Source organism: Oncorhynchus kisutch, linkage group LG7, assembly GCF_002021735.2.
Source record: "Oncorhynchus kisutch isolate 150728-3 linkage group LG7, Okis_V2, whole genome shotgun sequence".
Classification (NCBI taxonomy): domain Eukaryota; kingdom Metazoa; phylum Chordata; class Actinopteri; order Salmoniformes; family Salmonidae; genus Oncorhynchus; species Oncorhynchus kisutch.
This window is the reverse complement of record NC_034180.2, coordinates 5865133-5878991: the sequence shown is the minus strand read 5'-3', so window position 1 is coordinate 5878991 and position 13859 is coordinate 5865133. Positions and strand designations below refer to the sequence as shown.

The window sequence follows — 13859 nt, the reverse complement described above, 5'->3', positions numbered from 1 at the left end:
AGCCTGTAGTGTGGTTTTCCACTTTAATTTTGAGTGTGACTCCAAATCCAGACCTCCATGGGTTGATACATTTGATTTCCATTGATAATTTTTGTGTGATTTTGTTGTCAGCACATTCAACTATGTAAAGAAAAAAGTATTTAATAAGAATATTTCATTCATTCAGATCTAGGATGTGTTATTTTAGTGTTCCCTTTATTTTTTTGAGCAGTGTATTTAATTAATATGGACACGAAAGTTACCTAGCCTCCAACACAACACACAATCCCAACAACACCCACAACAATTTCTAGAGGGAGCTCAAAGACTAATCACCTGAGGGTGGTGGCTCCTGCTTCTCCCTCTAGTGTCATTGGGTCACAACGTGGGAGGTCGAGCATTAGGATGGACGCCGACAAGCTGTACGCCTACCCCTCGTTTTGATAAGCACTTTACTGAGGTGTACTGCGAATAAGCACCAGACCGTTCACACCAAGGAGAGTTCCTTCAAGTGCAAACTATGTTACAAGAGCTTCTCCTTCCTGAGTAACCTTATCAGACATAGGAGAGTCCACAATGGGGATAAATTGTAGCAGTGTGGCTTGAGATGTACATGTTAAAGGATTTTTAAGCCTTGAGAGATGGATTATGTACAGTGGGGCAAAAAAGTATTTAGTCAGCCACCAATTGTGCAAGTTCTCCCACTTAAAAAGATGAGAGGCCTGTAATTGTCATCATAGGTACACTTCAACTATGACAGACAAAATGAGAAAAAAGTCCAGAAAATCGCATTGTAGGATTTTTTTATGAATTTATTTGCAAATTATGGTGGAAAATAAGTATTTGGTCAATAACAAAAGTTTATCTCAATACTTTGTTATATACCCTTTGTTGGCATTGACAGAGGTCAAACGTTTTCTGTAAGTCTTCACAAGGTTTTCACACACTGTTGCTGGTATTTTGGCCCATTCCTCCATGCAGATCTCCTCTAGAGCAGTGATGTTTTGGGGCTGTTGCTGGGCAACACGGACTGTCAACTCCCTCCAAAGATTTTCTATGGGGTTGAGATCTGGAGACTGGCTAGGCCACTCCAGGACCTTCAAATGCTTCTTACGAAGCCACTCCTTTGTTGCCCGGGCGGTGTGTTTGGGAGCATTGCCATGCTGAAAGACCCAGCCACGTTTCATCTTCAATGCCCTTGCTGATGGAAGGAGGTTTTCACTCAAAATCTCACGATACATGGCCCCATTCATTCTTTCCTTTACACAGATGAGTCGTCCTGGTCCCTTTGCAGAAAAACAGTGTGACTGTTGGTTGTGGACAGTTGAGGTTGTGGACAGGTGTCTTTTATACTTATAGAAAGATCAAACAGGTGCCATTAATACAGGTAACAAGTGGAGGACAGAGGAGCCTCTTAAAGAAGAAGTTACAGGTCTGTGAGAGCCAGAAATCTTGCGTGTTTGTAGGTGACCAAATACTTATTTTCCACCATAATTTGCAAATAAATTCATTAAAAATCCTACAATGTGATTTTCAGGATTTTCTTTCTCATTTTGTCTGTCATAGTTGAAATGTGCCTATGATGAAAATTACAGGCCTCATCTTTTTAAGTGGGAGAACTTGCACAATTGGTGGCTGACTAAATACTTTTTTGCCCCACTGTACATGTGAAGTGTCTTTGGGTAATTAACCACATACCTCTTATTAACACTTTGTTAGCTTGTCATTTGAAACAGGCCTAAACAAATACCTGTTTTTACAGAGACAGTCTAGGTTAGAACAAAGACTGTTGAATATTTACCTTACTGAGGTGATGTCGATGAAGACTTTTACTCAAGTAATTGTGAGAACAACACAACATATCGCATGACTCCAAGTTTACTTCGATATATTATTATATCAATATTTGCACATAAAGGCGTTTCCATCGCCATTTCTCACATTTATTTACCTGACACAAAAAGATCCCACCGTGTTGAACAAATAATTTGTCTGTCAGCATTAATAAAATTGTATCAGCATTTCATGTTCCCATCAGCCCTGTCGTTTCCTTTTTCATCAAATCAAATCAAATCAAATTTATTTATATAGCCCTTCGTACATCAGCTGATATCTCAAAGTGCTGTACAGAAACCCAGCCTAAAACCCCAAACAGCAAGCAATGCAGGTGTAGAAGCACGGTGGCTAGGAAAAACTCCCTAGAAAGGCCAATACCTAGGAAGAAACCTAGAGAGGAACCAGGCTATGTGGGGTGGCCAGTCCTCTTCTGGCTGTGCCGGGTGGAGATTATAACAGAACATGGCCAAGATGTTCAAATGTTCATAAATGACCAGCATGGTCGAATAATAATAAGGCAGAACAGTTGAAACTAGAGCAGCAGCACAGTCAGGTGGAAGTTGAAACTGGAGCAGCAGCATGGCCAGGTGGACTGGGGACAGCAAGGAGTCATCATGTCAGGTAGTCCTGGGGCATGGTCCTAGGGCTCAGGTCCTCCGAGAGAGAGAAAGAAAGAGAGAAGGAGAGAATTAGAGAACGCACACTTAGATTCACACAGGACACCGAATAGGACAGGAGAAGTACTCCAGATATAACAAACTGACCCCAGCCCCCCGACACATAAACTACTGCAGCATAAATACTGGAGGCTGAGACAGGAGGGGTCATGCGTCAGGTAATTAATCTGCATGAAATGGTTGGATGGAAACGTGGTTATTGATTAATTTCTCAGAAGAGGGGGAAAAAACATCAAGAAACAATACTCCATGCCGTAACTCCATACTACTTGTAAGACATAGAGAACTGATAATGTATACCTACCTGGTCTCAGAGCATTTTGTATTATTCTGTAAGTAAATCCAAGACACTCCATTTAGTATGATATGTTACGTTTGGTATGGTTACATACGACAGATGGTTACTTAAGGCAATGGGTGGGCATATAACCAGAACGTCTAGCAACCCAAAGGTTGTGAATTCGAATATTATCACAGACAACTTTAGCATTTTAGCCAATTAGCAACTTTTCAACTACTTAATATTTTTTAGCTACTTTTCAACTACTTAGCATGTTAGCAAACCCTTTCCCTAACCTTTTAACCTAACTCATAAACGTAACCCTAACCCCTCGCCTAGCTAACATTACCTAACGTAATACAGTTAGCCAAAATTTGTAACAGAGTGTATCATACATTTCGCAAATTCGTAACATATTGTACGTTTAGGAAATTCGTAACATGTACACTACTGGTCAAAAGTTTTACAACACCTACTCATTGAAGGGTTTTTCTTTATTTTTAGTATTTTCTACATTGTAGAATAATAGTGAAGACATTAAAACTATTATATAACACATATAGAATCATGTAGTAAACAAAAAAGTGTTAAACAAATCAAAACATATTTTATATTTGAGATTCTTCAAAGTAGCCACCCTTTGCCTTGATGACAGCTTTGCACACTCTTGGCATTCTCTCAACCAGCTTCACCTGGAATGCTTTTCCAATAGTCTTGAAGGAGTTCCCACATATGCTGAGCACTTGTTGACTGCTTTTCCTTCACTCTGCGATCCGACTCATCCCAAACCATCTCAATTTGGTTGAGGTTGGGGGATTGTGGATGCCAGGTCATCTGATGCAGCACTCCATTATTCTCCTTCTTGGTCAAATAGCCCTTACACAGCTTGGAAGTGTGTTTTGGGTCCTTGTCCTGTTGAAAAAAAAATGATAGTCCCACCAAGCCCAAACCAGATGGGATGGCATATCACTGCAGAATGCTGTGGTAGCCATGCTGATTAAGTGTGCCTTGAATTCTAAATAAATCACAGACACTGTCACCAGCAAAGCACCCCCACACCATAACACCTCCATGCTTTACGGTGGGAAATACACATGCGGAGAACATCCGTTCACCCACACTGCATCTCACATAGACACGGCAGTTGGAACCAAAAAATCGTACATTTTGACTCCATACCAAAGGACAAATTTCCACCAGTCTAATGTCCATTGCGTGTGTTTCTTGGCCCAAGCAAGTCTCTTCTTATTATTGGTGTCCTTTAGTAGTGGTTTCTTTGCAGCAATTCGACCATGAAGGCCTGATTCACACAGTCTCCTCTGAACAGTTGATGTTGAGATGTGTCGGTTACTTGAACTCTGTGAAGCATTTATTTGGGCTGCAATGTCTGAGGCTGGTAACTCTAAAGAACCTATCCTCTGCAGCAGAGGTAACTCTGGGTCTTCAAGTGACTGCACTTGAAGAAACTTTCAAAGTTCTTGAAATTGTCCGTATTGATTGACCTTCATGTCTTAAAGTAATGATAGACTGTCATTTCTCTTTGCTTATTTGAGCTGTTCTTGCCATAATATGGACTTGGTCTTTTACCAAATAGGGCTATCTTCTGTATATCCCCCTACCTTGTCACAACACAACTGATTGGCTCAAACGCAATTAAGAAGGAAAGAAATTCCACAAATGAACTTTTAATTAAACACACCTGTTACTTGAAATGCATTCCAGGTGACTACCTCATGAAGCTGGTTGAGAGAATGCCGAAAGTGTGCAAAGCTGTCATCAAGGCAAAGGGTGGCTATTTGAAGAATCTCAAATATAAAATCTATTTTGATTTGATTAACACTTTTTTGGTTACTACATGATTCCATATGTGTTATTTCATAGTTTTGATGTCTTCACTGTTATTCTACAATGTAGAAAATAGTACAAATAAAGAAAAACCCTTGAATTAATGTGTTTTAAAACTCTTGACCGGTAGTGTACGTTTTTGCAAATTCATAACATGTCATTCATAACATATCATACGACATGGGTGATGGAAATCCACACATGAATACATACCATAAGAAACGTAACGTTTCATACTAATTGGAGTGTCTCCGATTTACGTACAGTGCGAGTAGGCTAGTGAGTCTACATGATGAGATTATTATGGATAAGAGCCAGAATATTTGTATTTGTTATTCAAATTTACTGTGCACTTTCACCACCCTGTGAAGTTCAGTATAATTTATTTAATCTGTAGTTTAATAAACTGCATGGTTTCCCGAGTCGTAGTGGGAATACCACACACCATATCATCGCGTGACTCCAAATTTACTTCGTTTAGATAGTTATTATATTAATATTTGCGCATAAAGTTGTTTCCACCGCATTTCCTAGTATAATTAATTTTAATGACACAAAAATATACCATGTTAAACGAACAAATGATCTGTCGGTAATTATAAAATTGTACCGAAACATCCTGTTTCCATCACAGCTGTTGTGATTTTTTTTTATATGGTAGGATTTTACTCGCATACAACTGTGGAGGGAAACGTGGTTAGAGTTACAAAAAAGATTGGTTCAAATTGGATGTTAGGTACTATGTTTATTGAATATTATATGAGTCCTATAAATTAAAATGGCCAATTTGGGTGCCATCAATTGCTTTAATTTCAAATGATATTTCATCAAAATAATGTTTCTAACTACAGAAACGATTTCAGGACAGCCTAAAATGGCTTGCTGAAATTACATGGAACGACCCCTGAGATCATATCAGTCAGTTAATATGACCTTTATGAATTATGAAGTCTTTATGTGCATGCATTGATTACATAAATGTTTTAACGTCTCAAATGCTTCAGAATTCACAAAAAGTTACGTTGGCTGATGAAGAATATCTCATAGAAGACGTATAAGATCTCCTAAACCTGTGTTTACCACGAACATGTTTTTTTCGCGTTTATCCAAAACTCCTACACTTTCACATTGGGCTTTGACCAACATGGCTGAATGTGTGCTTGCAGAAAGACGCCATTATGTAATAACCAGTACAGTACATCAAAGAACAGCGAGCGTACGTTTCACTTTAACCACACCCTTTCAGCTATTACGCTCACCAATAAGATCATTTCTCTTTAGTGTAAACGGAAGAGAACAGTAACCAAGAACAATTTCCACGTTAGCGTTTTTACTGTTGTTATTTAGACCTGTATTAACACCCTGGAACTCAAAATATGATTAATAATTTCCCCAGGTAATGTTTGATTCGCGTTGGAAATAGGACTTGGTGGATAGATGTTATCTAGGTAACGCTAGCTAGTAGCTGTTAACAATGGCTAACTGTATGGTTTTTCACACTCAATTAGCCTCCATCATGGAGGTGCTAGCGAATTCAGCCGTTGCAGAGATCTGTAAACTCGTAGACGACGACTATGCAGTGTTTCGTTTGGAAATAACTCAAAGCCAGAAAGAAAACCGGTCATTGCGGAGAAAACTGCAGCTACTGGAAATGAAGGTGGCACGGGATCGCGCAGAGAGGACAATGCGAGAGCGCGTTCTCGCCAGTCGTCCCAGTAGTGACAAGTCCCTCGACCGATACAGAGGAATGGCAAGAGGTACATTTTGCAGATGGCAGGGGTTATCGCCCCTTTCCCCTCAGTGCATGTGTTCAGATGTGTTACCAAGAATTGGGTCTTGTAACATTTTTCGATAGTATCCAATACTTACCTTGATTATCTAGCTTTTATTTTACCAGGTAGATCAATGAAGAACAAATTATTCTTGCACAAAGACAATATCATATTCTAACCAGATTCTTGATTTACTGAGTTTCCAATTATCATACTCAATTAAAATAATGTGATGCATGGAACATAATCAATCCATCAATAGTATATCTTGACTTTATGAGAAGTGTTACTTTACATCCTTGCCAATTGTAGACAGTGTTCAATATAATGTTGAGCATTCACAGTACCTAACTTAACCACCCCTTTTTCCCCAATCACTCTCTCTCAGGTGAAGGACATCTCACTGGAGGCCACAGGAGCTTTGTGAAGCCAGCGGGACACAATGCGTGTAGAGATGACCAACCCATAGCTATAGATGAGGGGAGTGGAACCTCAACCCAGCATGTTATCGTGATAGAGGTTTGTGTCATAGTGTGACATTGAAAATGACAGTCTGTCAAATGTTGCCCGTTTATTTCAGAAAGGCTCCCTCAACTATTAATTTGCTTACATGTACATCCTCAGGATGTGAGAGCCCTACGACATTGTTATCCAATTCCACTGTACCGGTAATAACCTTCTCTCTTTTTGTGTCAGTCAGCAGAAGCTGCAGGACCTGGGGTCAAGCAGGAGAAGACTGAAGGAGAGGAGAACTCAAGACACAGCAGAGACATCCAGACTGGCACAGCAGCAGGAGTGGCGCTCCCTGTAGCCACGGAGGACCTCACCACCTCCGTCGCACCGCAGGTCAGGACCCGACACACCATCATGGAGGTCAGTGGAACGCCGAACGCCATCCTCAAGTCAGCGACAGACACAGAGACTTTAACTGTAACACACAGGCTCTTACGCACAGGATCTGACCACAGATCAGACCCAGAGAGACTGGGGCTGGGGCCACTGGGTTGTCCTCCTGCTCCTGGCTCAGAATACCTACCAGTATTTTACCAGAGCCAGAGAATGGTTCATTCTTGTGGAGATGGTGACACGTTAGACACTGGCAGTGATGATCTGTCTTGTTCTTACACAACAGAGATGGACCCTGGCAACATGCCCTTGGGTTTAGAGACACAGACTGATCTGTCTAGTGGGGACTGGAACCAGTACAGTAGTAGCGTATACTCTGAAGGGTGCCTAGATAAGAAAGGGGAGGTTATAGTCGTAGATGAGGTGACTGTGAAAGTGGAGGGCGACACTCCTCTGACATGGAATGTAGACGAGACTCCCTCAGGAGAAGGACACTCACAAGGTAGAGATTTCTTAGATTATAGGGAAAGCTTAGAGACAAATCCAAATGTCACGACCCACTCCCCTTGCTCCCAGAAGGTGGAGATCCACCAGAGGGTCCACACAGGGGTGAAATCCTTCAGTTGTACCCAGTGTCACATGCGCTTCTCCCAGGCTGGTGACCTGAAGAGGCACCAGAGGGTCCACACAGGGGTGAAACCCTTCAGCTGTACCCAGTGTCACATGAGCTTCGCCCAGGCTGGCAACCTGAAGAGGCACCAGAGGGTCCACACAGGGGAGAAACCCTTCAGCTGCCCCCAGTGTGAGAAAAGGTTCTCCCGCCAGCACCAGCTGAAGATGCACCTGAAGGTCCACACGGGAGAAAGGCCATTTGCTTGTACGCATTGTAGTAAGAGTTTTTCAGAGAGGAGCTACCTCAGGATACACCAGCAAAAAAACCATTCTACTCTATAGTATAGAAAGTAATCATTCCACCCGATAGCTTCTGACGTTTAGATCAAACCCTGTATTGAAGACAAAGATTCATTTTCATTGTTGTCAGCAGAAAATATCCATAGATGGGTTTGGAAAAACAAGAGTAACACATTTCAGTGTTGAATATTTCTGGGTAGAATATTGCATCCAGACATTGTGTGATTATATAAGGCATACAGTTTATAACCCTAAAAAGTCTGTTACATATTGTGTTTGTACTGTGTAGGCCAGGGATCTCTTGTAGGTTTTCGCTCCAACCCTACTTATATCGAGCCTGGTTCAGCTTATCAACCAGCTAATTATTAGAATCAATTGCGCTAGATTAGGGTTGGAGTGAACCTACAGGACGATAGCTCTCCAGGAACAGGGTTGGAGAGTCCTGGTGTAGGCTATATGATGTTCACAAATGCCGATTTCATGACTTCCATTCAACTACTTCATTTTTTCCCCAAGACACTTTTAATGAGAAAATGTATGCAGTTTATCAAGTTCATGCAGATTTTTAGTTGAGACATGTATTTGTGGTTTTCATATGGAGTATTTAGAACTTGTTTGTTTAATAAACACAAAATGGGACTTTTAATTCTAAGACTTTCATTATTCTTTTTAGCCAGTTTTTCTGAAAGTAGCCCACGAGCCAAAAGTGATCCCCGAAAATTGCGTACTACCTCACATGACCTAAATTGCGTGGACACCTGCTCGTCGAACATCTCATTCCAAAATCATGGGCATTAATATGGACTTGGTCCCGTCTTTGCTACTATAACAGCCTCCACTCTTCTGGGAAGTCTTTCCATGTTGGAATATTGCTGCGGGGACTTAATTCCATTCAGCCGCAAGCATTAGTGAAGTCAGGCACTGATGTTGGGCGATTAGTCTTGGCTCGCAGTCTGTGTTCCAATTCATCCCAAAGTGTTCTATGTGCTTGAGGCCAGTCAAGTTCTTCCACACCGATCTTAACAAACTATTTCTGTATGGATCTCGCTTTGTCATGCTGAAATAGGGAAGGGCCTTTCCCAAACTGTTGCCACAAATTTGGAAGCGTCTAGAATGTTATTGTATGCTGTAGCATTAAGATTTCCCTTCACCAGAACTAAGGGGCCTAGCCCGAACCATGAACAACAGCCCCAGACCATTATTCCTTCACCAAACTTTACAGTTGGCACTATGCATTGGGGCAGGTAGCGTTCTCCTGGCATCAGCCAAAACCCAGATTAGTTCGTTCGACTGCCAGATGGTGAAGCGTGATTCATCACTCCAGAGAACGCATTTCCACTGCTCCAGAGTCTAATGGCGGCAAGCTTTACACCACTCCAGCCAACGCTTGGCATTGCGCATTGTGATGTTAGGCTTGTGTGTGGCTGCTCGGCCACGGGAACCCATTTCACGAAGCTCCCAACAAACAGTTATTGTGCTGATGTTGCTTCCAGAGGCAGTTTGGAACTCATTAGTGAGTGTTTGCAACGAGTACAGACGATGTTTACGTGCTTCAGCGGTCCCATTCTGTGAGCTTGTGTGGCCTACAACTTCTCGGCTGAGCCGTGTTGCTCCTAGGTGTTTCCACTTCACAATAACAGCACTTACAGTTGACAGGGGCAGCTCTAACAGGGCAGAAATTTGACGAACTGACTGGTTGGAAAGGTGGCATCCTATGACAGTGCCACAATAAAAGTCACTGAGCTCTTCAGTAACGCCATTCCACTGCCAATGTTTGTTTACGGAGATTACATGGCTGCGTGCTTGATTTTATACACCTGTCAGCAACGGGTGTGGCTGAAATATCCAAATCCACTCATTTGAAGGGGTGTCCACATCCTTTGTATATATAGTGTATGTTCAATTCATGTCATTGCTCTCTCTCTTGCTCTGCTGTGTGTGATTCTTGCTAGCTATCACTCAAACGTCGAGGGGGTGAATGTCATTGGCTGGAAATCGAATTGCTAGGGGGCTGGTCCACGTGGGGAGAAATGTAGGGAAAATGGCGCAGCACAGCTTCCAGAAAACTGTTTGTCGCTTTCAAACTAGGGATTTCGTGGCTAATTGAGGTAAGACAGTAACTGATCTCACCCTATTCTGCATCCTGACAGCGCTTTATAACCAATATACACTAAATATGCCTACCTGCTCACACACACTGACAAACACCTACTGTACACGTCAAAATAGTTTAGTCAGGTTTGTCTGACTTATCAGAGCTGACTTATTATTCCCAACATATTTATGTCCACCATGATGGATTTAACAACAATTATGTCATTCTGTAACTACAGTATAGGACTCAAATGTAGTGGGGATGGGTAAACACTCCATGTTGAAAAGTGTGTTTATTATGTGTGTGCGTAACTGAGGGAGTGTATGTCTGTGTAATCTGTATCAACTGTCTCTTCCAGGAGGAGGAGGGTCCAGAGGTGCTGCGGGTGAAGGAGGAGGAGTGTGAGGAGGGTCTGGGGAACCCTGTGGGGACCATGGTCATGGAGGACAGACTACATCTCCTTCTGAACCCACAGAGGAACCAGCTGAGCAGCACAGGACCACACACAGTCTCACTGAGGTGAGCCCACTGTAAACTATTGGTTGAATTGTCAGAGCCCGTATCCACAAAGTCTCTCCAAAGTAGGAGTGCTGATCTAGGATAGATGTAGCCTTTTAGATCATTACGAATAAGACTATAGACAGGTGGGGAACTGATCCTCGATCAGCACTTTGTGGATATGGGCCCAGTTTATCTTAAGTGTGGGACCATGCCCTTGAATTATCAATCCATTAAAGAGTGTCAAGTAATCAAATCAACTAACACATTTGCATAGTACTCATAGCCCAATTAGAAGATGGGCCATAGCAAGGTGCTCATATCAGATTTCTTGATCCAACATCCTCTCACTCTGTATCTCTTACAGTCAGTAGACGTGGAGGATGGGAAGCCTGATCTGCTGCTGGTCAAAGAGGAGACAGTAGAAGATGAACCAGAGAGCATTGATCTGCTGAGTGGACTAAAGATGGGGGAGCAAGGTAAGAGAGACATACATATACAGAACATAATATACAGTGTCTTCAGAAAGTATTCATACCACTTGAATAATTCCACATCTACACACAATACCCCATAATGACAAAGTGAAAACATGTTTTTAGTATTTTTTCACATTTATTTAAAGTGAAATACAGAAATATCTCATTTACATAAGTATTCACACCCATTTGCTATGACACTCCAAATTGAGCTCAGGTGCATCCAATTTCCTTCAATCATCCTTGAAATGTCACTACAACATGATTGGAGTCCACCTGTGGCCAATTCAATTGTTTGGACATGATTTAAAAAGAAACACACCTGTCTACACTGAGTGTACAAAACAGTATAACTTCCTAATACTGAGTTGCACCCCCTTTTGCCCTCAGAACAGCCTCAATTCGTCAGGGCATGGACTTACAAGGTGTCGAAAGCGTTCCACAGGGATGCTGGCCCATGTTTTCTCCAATGCTTCCCACAGTTGTGTCAAGTTGGCTGGTAGTGGATCTCTACTCTGAATAGCTCGTTCCATCTCATCCCACAGATCCTCACTTGGTTTGAGAACTGGTGACTGGGCAGGCCACTGCAATAAGCTGAATTCACTGTCATGTTTGTGGAACCATTCCTGGACAATCCTAGCCTTGTGGCATGGGGCATTATCCTGCTGGAAAAAAATCTATTCACAGATGGATACACTGCTGCCATGAAGGGATGCACCTGATTGGCGATGATGTTCAGATATCCTGTGGCATTCAATTGTTGCTCCACTTTTATCAAGTGCCTAAATGTGTGCCATGAAAACACACCATCACACCACCACCAGTCTGCAATGTTGACACGTGGCATGATGGATGCATGTTTTCTCCGTACCGTAGTCCTCCCATCAGTGTAAAACAGCAGGAACCAGGGATTCATCAGACCAGGCAATGTTTTTCCAATTCTCCAGTGTCCAGTGTTTTTGTTCCTTACTGCACTGCAGCCGCAGTTTCTTGTTTTTTGCTGAAAGAAGTGGAACTTTGTAAGGTTGTCGGCTGCCATTACCCCTTTGCGTCAAGGTACTATGAGCTGTTTATTATTTTGTGGTTCTTTGGGCACCAATGTTGTACTGGACTGACAGTTGACTCCGTGTACACACGGGAAACTGCTGAGTGTGAAAAGCCCAGCAGCGTTGCAGTTCTTGACACACTCAAACCGGTGCGCCTAGCACCTACTCCCATGCCCCTTTCAAAGGCACTTAAATCTTTTGTCTTGCACATTTACCCTCTGAATGGCACACATACACAATTAATGTCTCAAGGCTTAAAAATCCTTCTTTAACCTGTCTAAATCCCCGTCATTTACACTGATTGAGGTCAATTTAACTGGTGACATCAATAAGGGATAATTGCTTTCACCTGGATTCACCTGGTCAGTCCATATCATGGAAAGAGGTGTTCCTAATGTTTCGTACACTCAGTGTAAGGTCCCACAGTTGACAGTGCATGTCAGAGCAGAAACTATACCATGACTTCCAAGGAACGGCCCGTAGATCTCCAAGATAGAATTGTGATGAGGCGTATATCTGGGGAAGGTTATGAAACAGTTTCTAGAGTGTTGAACGTTTTCAAGAGCACATATGGAAGTACCCAGACTCTGCCTAGAGCTGGCCGTCCAACCAAACTGAGCAATCATGTAAGAAGGACCTTGCTCAGAGAGGTGACCAAGAACCCAAAGACCACTCTGACAGAACTACAGAGTTCTTTGGCTATGAAGGGAGAAACTGCCAGAAGGACAACAGTCTCTACAGGACTTCACCAATCTGGGATTTATGGGAGAGTGGCCAGACGGAAGCCACTCCTGAGAAAAAGGTACATGACAGCACACCTGGAGTTGGCATAAAGCATGTGAAAGACTGAGATTCTGTGGGCTGATGAGACAAAAATGTTACTCTTTGGCCTGAATGCAAAGTGCTGTTTGGAGAAAACCAGGCACAACTCTTCCCCCCTCTAACACCATCCCTACCGTGAAGCATGGTGGTGATGCTTTTCAGTGGAAGGACCTGAGAGACTGGTAAGGATAGAGAAAACAATAAATGGAGCCAAATACAGGAAAATCATTGATGAGAACCTGCTTCAGATTGCAAAAAAACTTAGACTGGGAGGCGAAGATTTACGTTCCAACAGGACAATGACTACAAGCATACAGCCAAAGCAACACTGTAATGGCTTCAGAACAAGAATGTGAAAGTCGTTGATTGGCCCAGCCAAAGCCCAGACTTGAATCACATTTGAAAGTCTGTGTTAAGACTTGAAGATTGCTGTTCACGGCTGCTCCCCATCTAACTTAACAGAGCTTTAGAAGATCTACAAGAGGGCCTCCCGGATGGCACAGTGGTTAAGGGCACTGTACTGCAGCGCCAGCTGTGCCACCAGAGACTCTGGGTTTGCGCCCAGGCTCTGTCGCAGCCGGCCGCGACCGGGAGGTCCGTGGGGCGACGCACAATTGGCCTAGGGTCGTCCGGGTTAGGAAGGGTTTGGCCGGTAGGGATATCCTTGCACACCAGCGACTCCTGTGGCGGGCCGGGCGCAGTGCGCGCTAACCAAGGTTTCCAGGTGCACAGTGTTTCCTCCGACACATTGGTGCGGCTGGCTTCCGGGTTG

General features: G+C 42.8%; 1 protein-coding gene across 5 annotated transcripts in view; it reads left to right on the top strand.

Annotated features, from left to right (window-relative positions):
• The first annotated feature begins 5406 nt into the window (after positions 1 to 5406).
• LOC116374621 (zinc finger protein 583-like) overlaps positions 5407 to 13859 on the top strand; it is a 30785-nt gene continuing 22332 nt past the window's right edge. Inside the window, exons 1-5 of one of the 5 annotated variants that reach the window (XR_004210515.1) lie at positions 5409 to 6374; positions 6778 to 6908; positions 7086 to 7262; positions 10601 to 10761; positions 11108 to 11219. Coding sequence is in view for 1 of the 5 variants with exons in the window: in XM_031828211.1 (XP_031684071.1) it covers positions 6092 to 6374; positions 6778 to 6908; positions 7086 to 7262; positions 10601 to 10761 (752 nt within the window). In the remaining 4 variants the exon portion in view is untranslated. Of the gene's footprint in view, positions 6375 to 6777; positions 6909 to 7085; positions 10762 to 11107; positions 11220 to 13859 lie in introns of those variants that run through there. The other 4 variants (XR_004210514.1, XR_004210513.1, XM_031828211.1 and 1 more) reach the window with 4 other exon arrangements.